Genomic DNA, 23,678 nt, shown 5'->3' on the forward strand with positions numbered 1-23,678 from the left:
CTTCAAAGCCCCCTCTCCTCGCTCTCCAAGAACTGAGGGGGCCTGGAGAAGTCACCAACTAAATAAAGTTCCATGTTTGTTGCCTCAGACCTGGGTTGCAGAGGTTGTGAAGCGGGGCGTGGCGAACCTCCGGGCAGAGCCTGGCCCCGCCCCCGTGCGGCAGTGGGCGGAGCAGAGGGCGTGCCTGCGTCCCTAGGGGGCAAGGGCGGCCGCGGAGGCCCGAGGGGGCGGGCCTTGGCCCCGAGTGACGGCCCGACGGCCCAACCGGTGTGAGAATACAGGGCCTGCCTTCCTGCAGCGTCTTCCGCTCGCCGGCTGCAACGCCTGAGACGGTTGCGGTGGGTCTGGGCGCTGGGAAGCCGTCCAAGATGATTAAAAAATTCGACAAGAAGGACGAGGAGTCTGGTACGCGCGGCGCTCCGGACGCCCACCCTCAGGCGCAAGGGTTCCCCCTTCCCTCGCCCGCAGCCACCTGCTCTGGGGGCGGCCGCAGCGGCGGGGTCTGCCTCAAGCCCCTCCCCCGGCGCCGGGGCCTCCCCTCGGGCCGCGCGCTCCCGGCCGGGAGTCGCCTTGAGCGCTCGGCGGCTCCGCCCCGGCGCGTCCCCGCCCCCCTTCCCCGCGCCCGCCCCCGACCGAGCCCCTCAGAGTCAGCCCTCCGTGGGGCCCTGTCGGGGGTGGGGGGCGAGGAGGTGCGCGCGCATGTCTTGGTAGTCTGGGGTTGCTGGTGGGATTAGGTCCCAGGGCGAGCACCCCGTTTTAGGGGCTGGGGTCTACCGGGCCAGGGTTGTGTGTGTATGGACTCTGAAGGGCCTTGATTCTCCTGTTCCCAGGGGTTAAGACTGCCCGGTGGGACACAACTCATTGAATGCGCAGGCATCCAGAAGTGACTTGGCGTGTTGATACCTGTCTGTGGTGCAGTGCAAGTGGGAAAGATGCCAAGCCTCTTCACAAAAAGAAAAAAAACCCAAAAAACCAAACTTCAGCTCTTCAGTGGTAGCTGCTCTCCCAAGTGTGGTGGAAGGTTGGGTTAGTGGACCTCCATGGCCTCATCCTGCATGGCCTCTTTACATTTGTGATTCTCTGCGAAACTGTTCCTTTCTGCTTCAGTGAATGTGTGAAACACATAAAGTAGGGCTTGCTTTTAGGGAATTCCATAGTGTCCTGCCATCTCATTACTCTTGGTGGTGGTGGAACCGACACATTTGTTAACATCCATGGGCTGGGGGAGGGGAAGCGGAGAGTGAAGGCACCTATGTTTGGACAGGGCTCCTATGTCAGGAGAAGTCCAAGATCTCTCGGTGTGGTGATGATAGAATGTACCAGAGTCAAAATTACTTCATCCAACTTATTTGCATATTAGTAATGGTTGTCTTTATGACTTCCAAGGGATCATTCTGTTTAGGTGAGATTTCCCAAGCATGCAATACCCTCCTTTAGAAAAGTCTTGGTAGGGCAGCTACTGAAGACCTTCTCTTTTTCTTATACTATAGGTAGTGGTTCCAATCCTTTCCAGCATTTGGAGAAGAGTGCTGTCTTGCAGGAGGTATGGTGTGGATGTGTTCAGTGCCTTATTGATTCTGTTAGGACGGTGGGTCTGTGAGGTACTAAAGTCAGGATAGTCAACTAACAATGAAGGATGACAGACCCACCTGGCAGTCTGAAATCAGTCTTCCCCCACAGTTAATCAAAACTAGACATTTGTTTTCATTTATATATTAAAAGGAGTATAAAAGTGTGCAGAGAATGTCCAGTAGAGGAAAAAGGAGAGTCTGGAGCTAGAGAAATGTACAGACACACAGACTCTGTCCTGTGCTGGGGACTTTAATGAGATGACAGGAGTAGTAAGTGCAAGGTTATTGAAGAACTTACAGATATTAGGCTCGCGGTATTCATATTAGAGACTCTGGTAAAGTCTTTAATGTTGAACTTGTCGATTTAAGGGAATAAAGAATAGCCAGAAAAAGCAAGCCATATCTGGTAATTTATTGTACACCATACTAACTTGAGAGCATAAACAGCTTACTTTACTTGGCTATTGTACTAACTTATTGTTAATGTTACTAAAGATGATTTGGTGTCTTCTGTGATAGGAAATGCACCATATATAGAATCCTGTTTTGCATATTTCTGTAGGCACGCTTATTCAATGAAACACCCATCAATCCAAGAAGATGCTTGCATATCTTGACAAAGATTCTTTACTTACTCAACCAGGTAAACTATTCTGATTTCCTTAGATTTGGGTATTCGGATAGGAATATGTAACCTATAGTGAAGTACTTACTGAAAAGTAGACTTGTTTAAAAAAGAAAATCATGTAATTTGAAAATCCACAGTGTTTGGTTAGAACAATAATGTGTGAAAGTTCTTTAATACAAGGATTGAACCTATATTCCTTTCTAAATTCATGTACATTTCAATAATATGTTGATGTGAATTCAACAAATACTACTTTGAACATACTTGTTACGTGTATTTATTTTTAGTTTTTAAAAGGTTTATTTGTTTTTTATGTGTATGACTATTTTATCTGCATGTATGTATGTGTATCATGTGTGTGCTTGGTGTTCACAGAGGTCAGAGGAGGGCATCGGGTCCCCTGAGACTAGAGTTACAGAGGGATAGAGCCACCATGTGGGTTCTGGGACTCAAATCTGGATCCTCTGTAAAGTAACAAGTGTTCTTAGCTGCTGTGCCAACATTAGTTACATGTATTTTGAGATTCTTTGAAAATGAAATATAAATTCAAACAGACTTCAAGTATATTGTTTGCTTATTTATTTGGCATAATAATGAAATGTTAAATTTTTTTGTCTTAATGTTCAGGTCTTACTGCTACTGTCAGTATGATTTTGGACAAGTAATTTAACCATTATGTGCCTCATAATGTAAATGAGGGTTAGAATACTAATTTTTAAGTGTTATAGTTAAATGAAATAGTAGATATAAACAATTATAATAGTGCTAGGCACATAGTTTGTATTTAGGAATACGTTGAGTTTGTAACTCAGCCAATTTTATTGCATACCCGCTGCATCTTATGAACTGTTCTAGGCATTGGAGTTATAGCAGACAAAAACCAAAATTTTTTTTAATTCTGTGTTTTACTATTGCTATTAACTTTCCTTTTTGCTTTTGCCTCAAACTGTAGATACAATCTCAAAAATATTTAGAACCTTAGAAAACAGAATTTTATTTTGTAGACAATATATGTATCTCTACAGGTTTTTATCTACATCCATATATGTTATATATTGTGTATCTGAATTATCTATATGCAATGCAAAATGTGTTATACTTAACAACTTAAATTTTAAGAAAACATTTAGTTTTTTACATTTACTTATAACTTTGTGTGTGCTTACATCAAGTGCATGTGGAAGTCAGTTCTCTTTCTATCATGTAGAACCTGGGAATTGAACTCAAGTCTTGAGGCTTGATGACAAATGTCTTTATCCACTGAGCTATCTCATCAGTACCTCATCAGGAGTGTTTTATTAATGTTATTTTATAATTAAAGTTTTGTTCTTTTATAAATAAAGTTTAATTATATTTTAAAAACCCTAATTTAGAGCTTTAACAAAATTTTGTTGTTTGTAAATTGAAACATAAGAAACAAAAAGACATGTCTGTTCTTGAGCAGCATAATTGTGGTGGTGTGCTAAGAACATCTAAGCCAACACTGGTTGACTTAACTGTGCAGACATATTCTGTACTGTCAGAAGCAGCTGGTTCCGGTGTGCCAGCAGAGTGTGCAGTAGTGAAGGTGATTCAAAGCAGTCAGAGCCAGGGTTGGCCAATACCTCTTTCTTGGAGCAACTAACGTTGAGACAATTGTCTTGAGAAGGATATTGCCAAGGACAGCATAAACTCGGTCAAGGAGAAGGGTTTGGGAGCATTCATTTGTTCTTGGTAGAATGTTATGAGAAGAGAAAACAAACAAAACCCCAAACACTTCAAAGTTTCTGCTGGAATTGACAAAGCCACAAGTTCTGAATTGTAAGTGTAAAATTGTAACTTAGGATTGTTCTTATACAAAGAATCCTGTAGGCCTCTGGGCATTTAGTAAGTTTCACAGTAAGAAAGGTCTTTCTCTTGTTGATAAGCAAGTTGAACACTGACTTAAATTGTTGTAAACTCCAGTTATACTTTGTCCTTCATCCATAACTTAAGACTTTTTAAAATTTGATTTAAGTTTTTTTTTAAACTTACTCACTTTGCATCCTGCTCACTGCCCCCTCCCAGTCACCCCTCCCTCAATTTGTCCTCCTCCCCTTCTCTGTGTGGGTAGGAGCCCCCTGAGTATATGCCCCCCCCCCCAACTTCAAGTCTCTGCAAGGCTAGATGCTTCCTCTCCCACAGAAGCCAGACAAGGCAGCCCAGCTAGAAGAACATATTCCACATACAGGCAACAGCTTTAGCCCCTGCTCCAGTTGTTCAGGACCCACATGAAGGCTAAGCTGCACATTTACTACATATAAGCAGGGAGGCCTGAGTCCAGCCTGTGTGTGTTCTATGGTTGGCGGTTCAGACTCGGAGAGCCCAGAGGGACAGGTTAGTTGACTCTGTTGGTCTTCCTGTGGCATTCCTATCCCCTTCTGGACCCACAATTCTTCCTCCTATTCTTCCATAAGTGTTCCCAAGCTCCATCCACTGTTTGGCTGTGGGTGTCTGCACCTGTCTGAGTCAGTTGCTGTGTGGAGCCTCTCAGAGGACAACATGCTCCTGTCTGCAAGCACAACAGAGTATCATTAATAGTGTTAGGGATTGGTGCTTGCCCATGGGAAGGGTTTCAAGTTAGGCCTGTTATTCTTTGGCCATTCCCTCAGTCTCTGACCCCTCCTCCGTGCCTATATTACTTCTAGACAGGATAATTTTTGGGTTGAAAGTTTTGTGGATGAGTTGGTGTCTCTCTCCCACTGGCGTTCCTGTCTGTCTATAGGAGGTGGTCTCTTCAGTTTCATATCCTCAGTGTAGAGAGTCACATCTATGGTCACCCCCATTGATTCTTAGGTGTCTCTTTTGTCCTAGGCCATGCTAAAACTTTTTTTTTAAAACCAGAATTCTTATACTCATGGCAAATAGATGTAAAACTTGTATTTTATATAAAAAAAATTAAGCCCAAAACTTTATATAGGATTACTTTAGTGGAAGAAGTAAGTGCTGAAATGGTAATATTTTAAGAAGTTTATGACTAGAAATGTTTTGAAAATTATTGAATAATTTCTCTCTCCATGTACTGGTAGATCAGCAGTATTAGCATGCTTGGGAGCTTTACTGAGTAAAAACTGTTCTGTTTCCCCAAGAGTTCTCTGAAGAGGACTGATTTTGACAAGGTCTTTAAATAATCTGTTACTCACATCAAAGATTATAAGATCCAAATCATACTTTAAGGGTTTAAGGAGTTTAGGGTGAGTGTTTTGGGAACTATAGAAGCCCTTGAAACAAAAATAAGGGGACTCTTGATCCTTCTCTTTTGATTTGAATCCTGGTTTGCCATGTATTCTTGGATTCCTCATAAGCAGTCCTCTTCAGTTTTGCATCTATGATATACCTGTCCTATACTGGACATGTGTCAGGCATTTGACTGGAAATGTACAAGGTGCAAGCCATTCTTTTAGGTTGTGTGACCTTATCATGCAATGCAGATTGGAAATCCTCCTTACTATGGTATTCTATCTCCTAGTATATTCTTATAGGAAATATAAGCAGTTTCTGTTAAAAATGTAGACACCACAATTCCAAAACTTCTAAGAGTGGTGTGCTATTTTGAATTATTTTAAATAACAAATCTCTAAATGGCCCTGAGGTTTTTTTTTTTCTCCCCTGCAGGTTTCTAAATTGAAAGCAGAAAAGTTGCCAAGAGTCAGAATGTTTATAAAGACACTTCCTCTCGAATTCAAATGATTTTTGAATCAAATAAGAAATAAAGAGAAATTTCTTAATATCTGTATTTTTTAATTAAAAAAATTCTTTTAAATTTAAATTTTACTTAGGGTGAACACTTCGGAACTATGGAAGCTACAGAAGCCTTCTTTGCAATGACTCGATTGTTTCAATCTAATGATGTAAGTCTTTTTTATTCTTTTATAATGAAACAATTTATTTTCCCCAGGGAACATAGAGTGTTCCAAAGTAAAGAGGGTTACTTAAAATATTTTAAGTTGCTTTAAAACTGTTTATCTTTATAAAACTTATCAATGCTTTTAAAACAATATGTGAATGTGAAAGTAGTAAAGTATATAGTATAAAGCTGTTTTCGAAGTCATTGGGGCAAAGGTCATACCTATATAGGCCCACATCTGTCAGTTCCTAGTCAAGTTTTCAGTGGACCTGGACTGCTGGTCAGTGGGACTGGCAGTTGAGAAGACTGGACTTGGAGTGGGGGCTCAGCAAGCCTTTCGTCATCTCTGTAGCTGCTGCTGCTTTTCTTCTGTTTTCTCCCTGTGGCACATTTTGTCTCAGCACAGGTTTAATACAGAAACTTAGAGGGAGTCAGATTATGTGATACATATTTCTTAGTTTTCTGTTAGCATATATTTGCCCAATTCTTTTTATTTATATTGTGTAACAGCACAGGCTACATTTTGTGTCCAGTTCTCTGGACTATCTGGGACTTGAGTCTGCCTGTGTGACTAGATGATGAAGGATTTAGAAGTAGTTCTGATATTAAGGGAGGCCTTAGTATATGCCCAGGCAGAGGCAGTTTTGTGGCTTCATGGCCATGGCAAAAGCTTTCTGTTATATAGCAGTTAGGATCTCTGGCTCCTGCCTAGACTTTCAGCTGTCCATTTAAACCTCTTAAACTCATCATTTTCTTTTAAGAAAATATTTGTGTGTGTGTGTGTGTGTGTGTGTGTGTGTGTGTGTGTGATATACATGTGCATGCATGCCATGTGTCTGTGTAGTGGTTAGAGGACAACTTATAGGACTCAGTTCTCTCTTTCCACCACCAAGGCCCTGATGATGGAGCTCAGGCCTTTAATACTGGTAGCAAGTGCCTTTACCTGCTGAACCATCCTGTTGTCCCCTAAGCAAGTTATTTTTTAACATTTTTAGGGTTTTTTCTCCTTTTTAATTATTGGATATTTTCTTTACTTACATTTCAAATGTTATCCCCTTTCCTGCCAACCTCCCCCAGAATCTCCCTATTCCATCCTTTCCTTCCCCTGCCTCTATAAGGGTGCTCCCTACCTACCCACCCACTCCCTCCCTGCTTTCCCCCCTGGCATTCCCCTACACTGGGGCATTGAGCCTTCACAGGACCAAGGGCCTCTCCTCCTGTTGATGCCTAATAAATCCATCCTCTACTACATATTTAGCTGGAGCCATGAACATCTTAAGTTTTAACAACCTAATTTTTATTATAATGTACTCTGGCAACAACTGCTTATTTACCAAAAGCTTTGTCCTCTGTAGGTCTTTGCAAGTGATAATTTAAATATTTTTGCTGTTTAATACTATTGACTACTTAGATTCCCCCCAGTCCTAAAACAGTAGTGGTTTCACATTCCTAGCCTTCAGGACATGCTTTCTTTTAATGATTTCCTACACTAACAATTCAGGGATCAGTTAGAGAAGCAGAGCCACTATGAGTATTATGGGATTAAGTATTTCCTCCATGAATTAGAAAAGTAGGCATTTCAAGTTGTTGGAGTAGGGCCTACAGACTTGCTGTTATTAAAGTCAGGCAAAGCATAGGAGAGGATGGCCTTATGGGGATCAATGGGAGGAGAGGCCCTTGGTCCTGTGAAAAAGGCTCAATGCCCCAGTGTAGGGGAATACAGAGCAGGGGGAGGGGGATGGAGATTGGGGGATTCTGGAGGAGAACCCAGGAAAGGGGATAACATTTGAAATATAAATAAAGAAAATATCCAATAAAAAAGAAAGAAAGAAAGAAAAAAAAACCTCAGGCAAGGCTATATGTGGATCTGATTTTGCAGTCAGGACCTGAATTGGACCAGATAGGGTTAGCAAATGGTTATAGGATTAGTGGGTTATAAATGCTGACAGAATACAGTGTTGTGGGAGCTGCATGGTGGCTGTCATGGATAGAGGCCCTGACATTACACTGAGTCTCTGTCATTATGAAAAACAACAGGTAACATGGTGCAAAGGGCATAGCCTTTCAGACCAGAGCATTTTTGGAAGGAAGTGCACTGAAAGGAGGTGAGGCAGTAAGAAGTAGCTTCCTTGTCTGGAGGCCATGAGAAAAACACCACCATTTAAAAAGTTTCAGGACAATCTTTAGGGAAAAATTTAATTAGAAGGATAGGAACATTTTCGGGAGAGTTTGAAGATGCTAAGAGATTTTCCTGATGAAGAGCTACAGGACATGGCTTTGTCAATGTGTGTGTTTGTGGAAGGATGGAAAATAGAATTGTTCATAATCCTTTTTAATAATATGTATAGAATCTGTACTGATAACTATCATTTTGATATGGCTAATTATATATTCTTGTATTCCTTAGAGTTTTGTTTAGAGGCTTATACCTTATCAATATCTTCATGGAATAAGCTTTTTAATTTATGGACTGTTTTTTTTTTATTAATTTTTTTTCATTTTCCTTTTTACTTTTTTTGTACTTAAAACTTTATTAAGAAAACAGATACATGTACAGATTTTTAAAGGCATTTTGGCATAAAACTATATGAATATATTTTTGTCAGTACTTGATTTTTTTTTTAAAGATTTATTTATTTATATTAATACACTGTCACTGTCTTCAGACACACCAGAAGAGGGCATCATCTCATTACACATGGTTGTGAGCCACCATGTGGTTGCTGGGAATTGAACTCAGGACCTTTATTAGGAAGAGCAGTCAGTGCTCTTAACCACCGAGCCATCTCTCCAGCCCAAGTACTTGATTTTTTAAAAGGTTTGATAGTATGCATTGAAATCTTACTAGTTACAATGGGCATAAAGTACATGTAAAACAAAACATATCATGGAAATAGTCAAAAGTTTTCTTGGTGTGTATAGATTAAACATAATGATTTTTAAATACCAAAAATTGCTACAAGGCTATCTGTCTTCTTAGCTCTTGAGTTATTAATGATTTAAAGTCTAGCTGTACCCCTACTCTGAGAGAGTGCTATACACCTTTTTTTTTTCTTTTCTTTTTTTTTTTTCTAAGAAGGACTGAGGCTTCCACTTTTGTCCTTTCTTTTTTTGAGCTTCATATGGTCTGTAAATTATTTCTTGGGTATTCAGATTTTTCTGGGGCTAATATTCAATTATCACTGACTGCATATTATTTCTGTTCTTTTGTGACTGGGTTACCTCACTCAGGATGATATTCTCTAGATGCATACATTTTCTTAGGAATTTCATAAAGTCATTGTTTTTAGTAGCTGAGTAGTACTCCATTGTGTAAATATACCACAGTTTTTGTATCCATTCATCTACTGAGGGACATTTGGGTTCTTTCAAACTTCTGGCTATTATAAATAAGGCTGCTATGAACATTGTGATGCATGTGTCTTTGTTGTATGTTGAGGCATCTTTGTGTATATGCCCAAAAGTGAAATAACTGGCTCTTCAGGTAGTACTATGTGCAATTTTCTGAGGAACCGCCAAACTGATTTCCAGAGTGGTTGTACCAGTTTACAACCCCACCAACAGTGGAGGAGTGTTCCTCTTTCTCTGTATCCTCGCCAGCATCTGCTGTCATCTGAGTTTTTGATCTTAGCCATTCTGACTGGTGTGAGGTGGAATCTCAGGGTGTTTTGATTTGCATTTCCCTGATGACTAGGGATGTGGAGTATTTCCTTAGGTGCTTCTCAGCCATTCAATATTCCTCAATTGAGAACTCTTTGTTTATCTCTGTATTCCAGTTTTTAATAGGATTGTTTGATTCTCTGGAGTCTAACTTTTTGAGTTCTTTGTATATATTGGATATTAGACCTATATCAGATGTGGGGTTGGTAAAGATCTTTTACCAATCTGTTGGCTGCCGTTTTGTTTTCTTAACAGTGTCCTTAGCCTTACAGAAACTTTGCAATCTTATTAAGTCTCATTTATTAATTCTTAGAGCATAGGTCATTGGTGTTCTATTCAGGAAATTTTCTCCTGTGCCTATGTGTTCTAAGATTTTCCCCTCTTTCTCCTCTAATAGTTTCAGTGTTCCTGGTCTAATGTGGAGATTTTTGATTTACTTGCACTTGAGCTTTGTACAACGAGATAAAAAAGGCTCTATTTTCATTTTTCTGCATGCTGACTGCCAATTGAACCAACACCATTTGTTGAAGAGGCTGTCCTTTTTCCATTGAATAGAAATGTCTTCAGCTCTTTTGTCAAAAACCAAGTGACCATATATGTGAGAGTTCACTTTTGGATCTTCTATTCTGTTCCATTGATCTACCTGCCTATCTCTGTACTAGTACCATGCGGTTTTTAATACAATTGCTTTGTAATATAGCTTGAGGTCAGGGATGGTGATTTCCCCAGAAGTTCTTTTATTGTTGAGAATAGATTTTGATATTCTAGGTTTTTTGTTATTCCAGATGAATTTGCAAATTGCTCTTTCCAACTCTATGAAGAATTGAGTTGGAATTTTGATGGGGATTGCATTGAATCTGTAGATTGCTTTCGGCAAGATGGCCATTTTTATAATGTTAATCCTTCCAATCCATGAGCATGGGAGATCTTTCCGTCTTCTGAGATCTTCTTCAATTTCCTTCTTCAGAGATTGGAAGTTCTTGTCATACAGGTCTTTCACTTGCTTTGTTAGGGTCACACCAAGGTATTTCATACTGTTTGTGACTATTGTGAAGGGTATCATTTTCCTAATTTCTTTTTCCGCATGTTTGTCCTTTGAGAAGAGGAAGACTACTGATTTGTTTGAGTTAATTTTATATTCAGCCATGTTGCTGAAGTTGTTTATCAGCTGTAAAAGTTCTCTGGTGGAATTTGTGGGGTCGCTTAAGTATACTATCATGTCATCTGCAAATAGTGATATTTTTACTTCTTTCTGATTTGTATTTCTTTGATTTCCCTTTGCTGTCTAATTGCTCTGGTAAGGATTTCCAGTACTATGTTGAATAGCTGGGGGAGAGTGGGCAACCTTGTCTACTTTCTGATTATAGTGGGATTGCTTCAAGTTTCTCACTCTTTAGTTTGATGTTCGTTATTGGTTTACTGTATATTACTTTTATTATGTTTAGGTATGGGCCTTGGATTCCTGCTCTGTCCAAAACTTTTAACATGAAGGGGTGTTGAATTTTGTCAAGTGCTTTTTCAGCATCTAGTGAGATGATTATGTAGTCTTTTTCTTTGAGTTTATTTTAAATGGTGGATTGCATTGATGAATTTCCATATATTAAACCATCCCTGCATCCCAGGGATGCAGCCTAGTTGATTATTTTGAATGATTGTTTTTATGTGTTCTTGGATTCAGTTTGCAAGAATTTTATTGAGTTTTTTTTTTTTTTTGCTTAAAATTTTAAGACCGGAGAGGTGATTTCGTTGATAAATAGCAGGCTCAGAATGAAAATTACATGAGTTTAGCTACTAGCATCAACTTCTGTCTCTCCAGCCACTAAATAATAATTGATAATTATTGTTTTGTCATTTTTTTATTTTTTCTTTCAACTTTATTTTAAAAAGTGGGATACATATACAGATTTTTAAAGGCATTTTGACATAACATTATATGAATATTTTTGTCAGTACTTAATTCTTTTAGAGGTTTGATAGCATGCATTGAAATCCCACTAGTTACTATAAGCATAAAGTACATGTAGGACAGAACATAACATGGAAACAGATTTCTTGTTGAGTATAGATTAAGCATAATGATCTGTGAATACCAAAAATTGCCACAAGGCTATTATTATCTTAGCTCTTGGATTATTAATGATTTAAGGTCCAGGCATACCACATTTATTTTTTCCCAAAGAAGGACTGAGGCTTGCTTTCTTTCTTTCTTTTTCTTTTTTTCGCCTGTTTGGCCTTTGTTTTTCTTGAGCTTCACACAGTCTGTGAGTTGTTTCTGGGGTGTTCAGAGCTTTCTGGGGTTACTATCCAATTATCAGTGACTGCATATTATGTCTGTTCTTTTGTGACTGGGTTACTTCACTCAGGATAATACTCTCTAGATGCATCTATTTTCTTAAGAATTTTATAAAGTCATTGTTTCTGATAGCTGAGTAGTATTCCATTGTGTAAATATACCACAATTTTTGTACCCATTCATCTATTGAAGGACATCTGGATTTTTTCTAGCTTCTGGCTATTATAAATAGCTTTGCCATGAACATTGTGGTGCATATGTCTTTATTGTACATTGGAGCGTCTCTGGGGTATATGCCCAGAAGTGGAATAACTGGGTCTTCAGGTAGGACTATGTCCAATTTTCTGAGGAACTGCCAAAGTGATTTCCAGAGTGGTTGTACCAGTTTACAACTCCACCAACAGTGAAGGAGTGTTTCTCTTTCTCTGCATCCTCACCAGCATCTGCTGTCATCTGAGTTTTGATCTTAGCTCTTCTGACTGGTGTGAGGTGGAATCTCAGGGTTGTTTTGATTTGCATTTTCCTGATGACTAAGGATATTGAGCACTTTCTTAGATGCTTCTTAGCCATTCGATATTCCTCAATTGAGAAGTTTTTATTTAGCTCTGTACCCCATTTTTTAATAGGATTGTTCGATTCTCTAGTGTCTAACTTCTTGAGTTCTTTGTGTACTTTGGATATTACGCCTCTGTCAGATGTGGTGTTGGTAAAGATCTTTTCCCAATTATTGAGTATTTTTGCATCAATGTTCATAAGGGAGATTGGTCTGAAGTTCTCTTTCCTTGCACAGTCATTGTGTGGTTTAGTAATGAGAGTTACTGTGGCTTCAAAGAATGAGTTGGGTAGTGTTCCATCTGACTCTATTTTGTGGGATAGTTTGGATAGTATTAGCATCTGATCATCAATAAATGTCTAATAGAATTCTGCACTGAACCAATCTGGTCCTGGGCATTTTTGGTTGGGAGGATTTTGATGACTGCTTCTATTTCTTTAGGTGTTATGGTCTACTCCTTTTGGGTGTATGAGCCTCTTTTTGTTCTAGAGCTTTCTGCTGTGCTGTCAAGTTGCTAGTGTATGCTCTCTCCAGTTTCTTTTTGGAAGCACTCAGAGCTATGAGTTTTCCTCTTCGTACTGCTTTCATTGCATCCCATAGGTTTGGGTATGTTGTGCTTTTATTTTCATTAAATTCTAGAAAATCCTTAGTTTCTTTCTTTCTTTTTTGACCATGCTATCATTGATTAGAGCATTATTCAGCTTCCATGTGTATGTGGGCTTTTTGTTGTCTTTGTTATTATTAAAGACCAGCCTTAGTCCATTTGTATCTGATAGGATGCATGGGAGTACTTCAATCTTCTTATATCTGTTGAGGCTTGTTTTATGACCGACTGTATGTTCAATTTTTGAGAAGGTGCCATAAGGTGCTGAGAAGAAGGTGTATTCTTTTGTTTTAGGATGAAATGTTCTGTGGATGTCTGTTAATTCCAATTGGTTCATAACCTCTGCTAGTTTCACTGCGTCTCTGTTCAGTTTCTGCTTCCATGATCTGTCTATTGATGTGGTGTTGAAGTCTCCCCCTATTATTGTTTGTGGTGCAATGTATGTTTTGAACTTTAGTAGGGTTTCTTTTATGAATATGGGTGCTCTTATATGGAGCATATATGCTTAGGTTTGGGAATTCATCCTGATAAATTTTTTTTGCAATGAGTAAAAAGTGTCCTTCCTTATCTTTTTTGATAACTTCTGGTTGAAATTCTACTTTATTTGATATTAGAATGGTTACTCCAGCTTGTTTATTCGGGCTGTTTACTTGGAGCGTTTTTTCCTAGCCTTTTACTCTGAGATAGTTAGTGTCTGTCTTTGTCTCTGAGATGAGTTTCCTATATGCAGCAAAATGCTGGATTCTGTTTATGTATCCAGTCTGATAGTCCATGTCTCTTTATTGGGGAATTAAGTCCATTTCTGTTAACAGATATTAAGGAATAGTGATTGCTGTTTCCTGCTATTTTTGCTTTTAGAGGTAGAATTATGTCTGTGTGTCTTTCTTCTTTTGGTTGTCTTGCTAATTAGTTATTTTCTTGCTTTTTTTAGGATATAGTTTCCCTCCTTGTATTGGGTTTTACATCTATTATTCTTTGTAGGTCTGGATTTGTGTTCAGATATTGTGTAAATTTAGTTTTGTTCTGGAATATCTTGGTCTCTCCATCTATGGTAATTGAGAGTTTTCCTGGGTATAGTAACCTGGGCTGACATTCGAGTTCTCTTAGAGTCTGTTATGATGTCTCTCCAGGATCTTCTAACTTTCAAAGTCTCTTTTGAGAAATCGGGTGTGATTCTGATTGGTCTGCCTTTATATGTTACATGTCTTTTTCCCCTTACTGCTTTTAGCATTGTGTCTTTGTTTTGAACACTTGGTGTTTTGACTATTATTTGTCAGGAATGATTTCTTTTGTGCTGTAATCTATTTAGAGTTTTGTAGGCTTCTTTTATGCTCATGGTCATCTCATTTCTAATGGTAGGGAAGTTTTCTTCTATGATTTTTGTTGAAGATATTTACTGTGCCTCTTAGTTGATAATCCTCGGCCTCTTATATTCCTATTATCCTTAGGTTTGGTCTTCTCATTATGTCCTGAATCTCCTGGACATCTTGGGTTAGGAGCTTTTTGGTTTTTGCATTTTCTCTGACTGTTTTGTGTATGTTTTCTATGTTGTCTTCGGCTCCTGAGATTCTCTCTTCTATCTTTTGTAGTCTGTTGGTGATGCTTGCATCCGTGACTCCTGATTTCTTTTTTAGGTTTTCTATCTCCAGGGTTGTCTCTCTTTGTGTTTTCTTTATTGTTTCTATTTCCATTTTCAATTCCTTCTTCTGTTTGGTTGTGTTTTCCTGTAGTTCTTTGAATGATTTTTGTGTTTTCTCTTTAAGAGTTTCTATTTGTTTATGTGTGTTCTCTTGTGATTGTTTAAAGGAGTTAGTTATTCATGTGCTTCTCCAAGATTTGCATCATCATCATGAAGTATGATTTCAAGTTTGAGTCTTTTTCTGAACTGTTTGGCATTCCACTACTTGCTGTGGTGGGAGAGCTGGGTTCTGATGTTGTCAGATTGTCTTGTTTCCATTGCTTAAATTATTTTGTTTTTCTCTTCCATCTTGTTACTTGTGATTATATGTATACTTGTTGTCAGTGACTGGCATTGTCTTTCCTGTGGATCTGAGGGCCCTTGGGCTCAGGAAGAAAATTGCTTCTGAGTGTTCGGCTGCTCGTAGGATAAGCAGTGCGTTCTGGTGGCAGTGACTCCGCTCTGTCTTTGTGGGCTGAGGTGTGGGAGCTCTTGTGATGTCGTTCTGGGAGATCAGCCCTCTGCCCACAGGTCCTGAGTACTACTGGAGGGAACCTGGCTCTTTCTCTAGGCAAAAACAGACCCTTTTCCAAAGAGTACAGTACTCTCTGCTCTCCGAGAACTCCAGATGTGCTCTCTCTGGGCCTATGCGCCAGGCTCACCTCTGGTCCAGGAGTAAAAGCGCCTGTGGAGCTGATCTTTGAGCACCATCTTTCCACTGCAGACCCTAATTCCCTCTGACAAAGGCCTGGGCCTTACTGTGGGCTGGAAAGGAACCTTTTCCACAAGCACTCTCTGCACTCTGGGTCCTCAAGGTGCAATCTCACCAAGTCTTTGACCCAGGTTCTCTGCTGGTCCTGGTGGAAAAACTCCTTGGTAATTTTTATCTTCCAAAGTAATTTGGGGAAAATAGAATGAGCTGAGGATTTGCTTAGTTGGTACAGTGCTTGACTTGCATGCGTGAATCTCTGGGTTTTAATATCCACACCCTCCTAAACTAGGTAGGATGGTTTGCATCTGTAATTACTTGGGAGGCAGAGGCAAGAGGATCAGAAGTTTAAGGCTTTCTTGACTACCTGGTGAGTTCAAGTCTAGGCTCTGTCACCAGTGAGATCTATTGAGAAAGTGAAGGAAGAGAATGAGGAAACAAGAGCAGAGAATCTAAGAACATAGATGTATGTAACCACTATATATGTAAGTGAAGAGCACAATGTTTACAGAAATTGACTCAGTAAAACCAGACAAGCAATTTTAAAGGAACAAAATCACGCAGACTGTTGTTGAGCTGCATGTTAGCTCTACTGCAGCAGTGTGAGGAATCAGTTGTGACATCAGTGGAAAAAAGGGGTGGGAAGAAGAGTCTTATTGTATGAATTACTCCTTGTTTGGTGTTAAGAACCACATTTCTGTTTTGTTTCCAGCTGTATGAAGTGCTAGTTTAACTTGATATCATAAATCCTAGAGAACCAGCCACAGAGCAGCTTTCGGGCAGTGCATGCAGCATGCAAGGGGTGTGGTCTGAAGAAGGGAAGCGAAGGAGCCCTGGGATTGCGTCATTAGCTGCCTGGAGGCATCGGGTCGAGCTGGGAAAGCCAAGAAAGCTTGAATGTTTAGGGAGGATACCAGACAGAAAGGAGAAAAGTGAGCACAAAAATTAGTGCACTTGAAGATAGTGATCGAAACGGTCTGAAATGAGCTGAAGAAGAAAGAAAAGCAATCACATGCAGAACACTACTAATATATGAGATAATAGTTTCAGAATTTTTGGCCGTTATCCTAAATTGCTTCATGAACTTATCAAAATCTAATATTCATTTTTATTTTTTCCTGCTTTTGGGAAATTTGATACTCTTAGACACTTACCATATATAATGAATATGTAAACAGACATGTTTTATATATATATATATATATATATATATATATATATATATATATATATATATATACATATATATATATAAATGTATATATAGAGAGAGAAATATATTTTTAGCTTTTAGCTTTTTTCTTTCACTCAAATTTGTTTTTACTACTTTTTCTTCTTACTTTTCATTCCTTGATATATGTTCCCTCCCCTTCTCTCCTCTCTTTTTCCTTCCTTTGTTGTGTTAAATCATACTGAGAACCATTATTTTCTTCTCTTTTCTTACTTGGCTCATTGGTGTCAAGCAGTTTCTCTCTGTAGCTTACACTCTGAAACCGAGTCTGAAGTCTGTGACTCTCTGTACTTAAAAGACACTGAAGATATTAGGAAAGAGGCTGGACAGACTGAAGGAGCCTAGGGTCTGGAAGTAAATCAGAGATGCAGCTGAGGAGATTTGAGGGAACTTTTATCATTGTTACCTTCTCACTTTGGATCCTGATGTTCATCTGGATTTGATAACTTAAAATGGAAGCTGATTATCCAGTAGTAAGTCATTTTAGGAGAAACACTGGCATTCTCTAAGTGGAGGGAGTCTTAGGGTTTCTGTTGCTATGAAGAGGCACCATGACCATATTCAGCTTTTATAAAGGACATTTACTTGGGGCTGGCTACAGTTTCATAGGTTTAGTCCATTATCTGAATGGCAGGAAACATGGCAGCATGCAGGTTTGATGCTGGAGAAGGGACTGAGAGTTTTACATACTGATCCACAGGCAGCAGGAAAGCCACGCTTCATAATAGTGCTGCTACTCCTTAAGAGCCTTTGGGGACCAATTCTATTCAGATTGCCACAAGGGGAAAACATAATTAGCATATTTCTGCATACACATTTGTTAAAAGTCTTAAATATACATTTCTGAGACAAGTCATCACTTTAAACAATTTTTAAATAATTATATCTCAATAGAAAAGTAATGGAATTTTTAAGGCTTTGCTTTTTTGGGTTTTTTTTCCCCCAAGTATTAGTGCATCAAGTATTTGTGTTTAAGGAATAGTATTTTGAATATTTTTTATCCATATAGTTTTAATAGATTTTTTTAGGGGTAGCTATTTTGAAGAATTTTTCCTTATTTGTTTTTAATGTAGGTGTTAGGAGATGGTTCTCTGTTTTCACCATTTGGATTCCAGGGATTAAACTCAGGCTATCGGACTTGGTTGAAAGCACCTTTACCAATGAACCATCATATTGGCCCAAGAATACCTCTCAATATACTTGCTAGTCTTACTTAAATTAATTTAAAAGGTTTCTTATAATAATCTGTTACATCTATAAATACACTTTCAGCAAACATTGAGGAGAATGTGCTACCTTACCATCAAGGAAATGGCCACTATCTCTGAGGATGTGATCATTGTCACAAGCAGGTATGTGAGTAGTCAGAGTCAAGGACAAAAGACTTACTAATTATGGAATATTTGCTCTCTTTTTGTTGACTGCCAATAAGAATTTATAAGAATATTATATCTTCAATCATTCTTTCCAAACATAGTTGTCATATATAATACTGCTTACTCTCTTGATTTGATGTTTTTTTTTTTTTTTTGACTGCCAATAACAGTTTGCAAGAATGTTGTATCTTAAACCATTCTTTTCTAAACCACAGTTGTCATTATCTAAAAACTTGCTAAAAAAAGGTTACAAAGGATAAAGGTTGTGGATTTTTCTTTTTAAAGTTTATAAAAATAGGGACCAGAGAGATGTCTGAAGTGGTAGGAATACTTCCTGCTGTTGTAGAGAACCCACGTTCAGTTCCCAGTACTCATTTTGTGGTTCCTAACCATGTGTAACCAGCCCTCCCCATACACTTGCAAACAAATATTCATATACATAGAATAAAAAAATTTTCTCCTGTTTTTCTGAGACAGGGTTTCTTTGTATAATAGCCCTGGATGTCCTGAAACTTGCTTTGTAAATCAGGCTGGCCTTGAAATCACTGAGATCCACCGGCTTTTGTGTCCTAAGTGCTGGGATTAAAGGCATGTGGTAGCACACTAGGTATAAAAACGTTTTTAAGTTCATAAAAATAAATGCAAATATAAGCAAAACTAAAGTAACTGTTTATGGAAGTAAGGTATTAATGTCACAAATAGTATCAAAAGGTTATAATTTTACATATAAAGAACTTTTATCCTTAAAAAGTTACTTAGGGATAGTTCACAAAGTAATCATTCTAAAGATATTTAGACCTTTAGATAGTCACTATCACTAATACCCCAAATAAATAAATTTATGATTTAAGATTAAAGTTTGTGTGCTCATTAGGTCATCAGAAAGCAAAGAGTAGCAGTGACGCCTACAGGGGCTGACACTCTGGCACATAGGTTAAAGATTGACTTGTATTCCTAGAAAGCATTTAAGTTGCATTTATGACTAATGAATTCAATCCTCAGTAATATATTCTAGATTATTTATCTGTTGTATGTCTATAATTGTTAAAATTACTTAATTAGGGATGTAATAGTTAAATAGGAAATATTTTAAGCTCTTGGGATTATTTTTGAAAAATGTTCAATGATATGAAAAATTTCTTAGTAAATATAATGCTAAGTGGAAGTTGAATTCAATCTGTATATTATATATAGTCTGACTTTAAAAACTATTTTATGTTTATGTATGTAAGAATATGTTGGATAAATACAGTAATTGTATTAATAGTAGTTTATCTTTGGCTGCCTTGAATTATAACTAATATTTTGTTTTGATCTTTGGTAATTTCTAAATATCTTAAAGTGAAATCTTTATAGTTCATAGTGAAATGCATCATGTTACAATTTAATAGTTGCCTTGTAAGTGATTAAGTATAACTCATTTAATGGAATATAGTTTTCATAAAACAAACTACATTTTGGAGAAAGATATTTATGTTTAGTTATGTTTGGTACAGTTTCAATTAAAGCTTTCAGTTGGAACTATCAGAAAAGCAAATGTAAACAGTGATGTAAGCAAAATGAGAACTTATTTCACCTCATGTAACTGTAAGTCTGGACGCATAGCATAGCTGGTGTTGCTACAACCATTCTACAACCATTCTACAATGGCAGGACTAGTATCACTTGGATTCTTTTGGATGTACTCCATCATTGCAAACTAGATGCTTGAATTACTGGCAGTGACCCATGTTCAAGCAGGAGAACTACTGGGAAAGGGCCAAGGGGTGCCAGCACCATCTGCGTCTTTTATCAGGAGTGCAGTAGCATTTCCTGAGGCAATTTTTAGATTTCATTTGGCACATCCATATTATATGACTATCCTTAGGAGGCCAGAAAGTAAGTATTTAGCTTTTATAGCCCAAGTACTAGGGCCAGGCAAGAGAGAAGGGATTGAAATTTCATTTTGAATTAGCCAAATAGTGATGTCTGCCACAAATGAGAAACAGAAAGCCTTCAGTTACATTTTTCTTTTCTTTTTTTTTTTTTTTTGATTCCCTGAATGCTTGAAAAGTTAAAGACAAATAATGGTGTTTGTTTCAGTGGCTAATACTTCCCTCCGAGCCTTATTAGATATAATTAGAGTTTACTTTTAGTACTCTTAAGTGATTAGAAGGCATGGTAGGTTGGATAATTGTTCCCTGACTATGCCCATGTCCAAGTTCTCAGGACCTGTGAATATTTATATTCAATGGCTAAGGGCAGTTAAAGCTGATAGAAGCATTCTGGTTTATCCATGTAGTCCTTTAAAAAGTGAAGCATTCTTAAAAAATGAGTAGAAGGCCAGAGAGAGATGATTCAGAGTAAAGAGTGCTTGTTGCTTTCCCAGATAACCCAGGTTTGGTTTCTAGCACTAATACTGGGTAGCTTACAACCATCTGTAACTCTAGCTTTCTAAGGGCTCCAACACCCTGCTCTGGTATTCTCATGCCATTTAAACACACATGTGCACGCACACACACAAAATAATAAAAACAAGTGTATAAAAATGCAAGTGGGAGATAGAAGAAGAGTGTCACTTAAGAGATATGATGTAAGCAAAGTCAGAAATGCTGTTAAAGATTTGAAAATAAAGAGGGCTAGAGCCACAGAGCACAGGTGACCTCTGATGTTAGGACCTATGAGGAAATTCATCCTTTCTTCACTTTCTGTTGCTAAAAGCAGTGTCTTGGGCCAGGTTCTTTTAAAAAGTAGGGAGATTTCTTTAGTTCACTTGTGGCTAAAAATTCAGGATTGGTATCCTTGTTCTGTTGCTATGATAAAATACTCTGACAAAAGCAGCTTAAGGGAGAAAGGTATATTATTTCAGTCACGTTTCACACAGTTATAATCTGTTATGTGGGGAAATATGGTTGCAGGCAGGAAAGGCATGGTGGCAGGAGCTGGGGCTGGCTGACCACATGTCATCCATATCCATGAAGCTGACAGTAGAAAGGAAATGGGCTGCTGCTCCCAGTGCTCCACTTTCTTGGCAAGGCTTCACCTCCTAAAGGTTCCATAGCTTTCTTAAGTAGCACTACCAGTAAGAGACCAAGTGTTCAAACACATACCTGAACCGACGGAGGACATTTCTTATTCAAATTACAACACTTGAGTAGCTCCATTTCTTTGGCCTTTGCTGAGGGCTCCATGGATTATATTATAATCCAGCACCATAATGGAGGAATGTATAACATCAGGTAGTAAGACCAGAAATCAGAGGACTTTAGGGAGCCAGTATTTCTGTGTTTTGTTGTTGTTTTATAACAACTTGATTTCGAAGAAATAGCCATATTCTCAGAGAACTTTTAATAATTACTTCTGGGGGCAGTGTCTCCAGTGACTTAAGTACCTTTTACTGGGCCCATCACCTCCATACTGCCATGCTGGGCACTAAGCATCCAGCATCTGGACCTTTCCAGGTCATACTCAAACCCAGGAGCCCCACAGCTTTAAAAATACAGGCTGCAAACATCTTTCCAGCCCAATAAGACCTGTTTTGGAAATTAACTCATTAACTGTAAGCTAACTACAACATAAAATGAATGCTATTCTGCCCCTCTAACTTTGTGATATTTTGTTAGAGCAATAGTAGAGTAGAAAAAGTAATACAGATTAGGTTCAGTTAATGCTATAACAGAAAATCCAAAAGCAGTTTTGGAACCTTGAAGATAAGTTAGGAAAACTCTAGATTAGTGGTTCCCAATTTGTGGGTTATGGCCCCTTTGGGAGTCATCTAAGACCGTTGGAAAACACAGATAGTTATATTAACAATTTATAACTAGCAAAATTACAGTTATAAAACAGCAGCAAAATACTTTTATGGTTGGGGGCTCATCATAACATGAGGAACTGTATTAAAGGGCCGCAGCATTAGGAAGGCTGAGAACCACTGCCCCAGACTGTTAGTGGAAACATGGGTTTCAATCACTGTGCAAGACTCAGAAGTTAAAGGAGCAGGATAGAAAAAAAATCATCTTAAAGATTATTTAAAATCACAGGTAGATTGTTAGTGGAAACATAGGTATTAAAGATGCTCATAGTGAGAAGTCATTGAAAAATGAAGATGCTAGAAAATATAGGAGGGGAACGGATTTTATTATAGTGGCCGGAAACTTAGCAAGTTAGTTCTGTGATGACGTGAGAAATATGGCTTATAATAAATAAACTTAGATTTTAACTGATGAGATTTCCAAGCAGTGTTGAAGACGCATTCTGATTTCTTTTTATGTGTTTAGTAAAATTTGAAAGTCAGTAAATTGAGAAGAAACCTATTTAAAAAGAACCAGTTTTCTTTGGGTAGGATTTAGGAGTTAAAGAAGAATCAGGAGTTCAAGGCATTTTTTGGCAGCATAGTAAGTTTGAGACCCGTCTAGGCTACATGAGATCCTGTCTCAAAAACAACCACTATAAAACCGAAGAAATAATAACAGCAAAACACCAAAAAGTTATGACTTGGTCTGTCTAAAGGTGATAACACTAAGAGAGTAACTGTCATGAAAGTGAGAAACAGTAAAAGGAGTCAGTGCTGAAAAATTAGATCAAAAGGTCAGAGTCTTCATTTGGAACAGTAAAGAGGTCATCCGTGAGGCTCATGATTCCCTTAGCACTTAAGCAGAAGCTGAAAATAGAGATGAGACTGTCAAGGCCAGATCTGTGCTTGAGCCTCTGTCTAAAAGCAGCAAGTCTTTGTACTTAAATGGTAGACCCACAGATGCTTGGGTATACTATGCCAGCAGAAACACTGACTCTGACTGGAAGGTGCACAGAGGACAAAGTGAAAGAAGCTTTCAACACTTGAGTCCAGCATGGAGGAAACAGGCTGATGGAGCTGTTCAGTGCTGAGTACATGCTAGCTGTACTTTATGAGCAAGTGGAAGTGGCTGGCTGTATGGGCAGATCTGAAGAGTGCCACCGAAAACACGTTATATGTCTGCTAAAGCACTTTTCCCGGCTAGATTTTAAAGTCGTTTAAGGCCTAGCTTAGTGTTCTTTCCCGTTACTGTAATAAGATACCCTGAAAAGACAACTTAAGGGACAAACGGTTTACTTGGCTTATAATAGCATTACCAAAGCAACAGGAATTTGAATGAGCTGGTCATTATTTTTAAAGTTCAGAGTTGCAGCTTACATCCATCTGGACAAGAAAGTCACAGCAGCAGGAGCCTGAGGACCCTGATGACACTACCTCCACAGCTAGAGAAGAAAAACCCATGCTTAGGGCTCACAGTCCACGTTCCCACTCCCTAGAAAGTGGTGCCACTCACAGTGGGAAGGGCCAGATAATTCCCCACAGACACACCCACAGCTCCCTCTTTCAGTAGTAGCTATCACAGAGCCAGAGACTTTCTATTTTCTCTACTTTTAACTGCACACATCTGTGCTTGCTATACTGTGGCATTCTTAGGTCTTTTTTTGTCACGTGTTCAGAGATGGGGAGGATTGCTGCATCAGAAACAACAAGAGTCTTGTCCAGATCTAATCTGATGATT

The 23,678-nt window shown here is 38.5% G+C and overlaps 1 protein-coding gene across 1 annotated transcript in view; it reads left to right on the forward strand.

Moving 5' to 3' along the window:
• Window positions 1–308: 308 nt before the first annotated feature.
• The window catches only part of COPG2 (COPI coat complex subunit gamma 2), a 140,205-nt gene continuing 116,835 nt past the window's right edge, over window positions 309–23,678 (forward strand). Inside the window, exons 1-5 of the mRNA XM_080932516.1 lie at window positions 309–405; window positions 1,491–1,543; window positions 2,134–2,214; window positions 5,997–6,068; window positions 18,065–18,144. Of these exons, the coding sequence (XP_080788642.1) occupies window positions 369–405; window positions 1,491–1,543; window positions 2,134–2,214; window positions 5,997–6,068; window positions 18,065–18,144 (323 nt within the window). The 5' untranslated portion in view covers window positions 309–368. The remainder of the gene's footprint in view (window positions 406–1,490; window positions 1,544–2,133; window positions 2,215–5,996; window positions 6,069–18,064; window positions 18,145–23,678) is intronic.

This window comes from Micromys minutus, assembly GCF_963924665.1.
Source record: "Micromys minutus genome assembly, chromosome: 18".
NCBI lineage: Eukaryota > Metazoa > Chordata > Mammalia > Rodentia > Muridae > Micromys > Micromys minutus.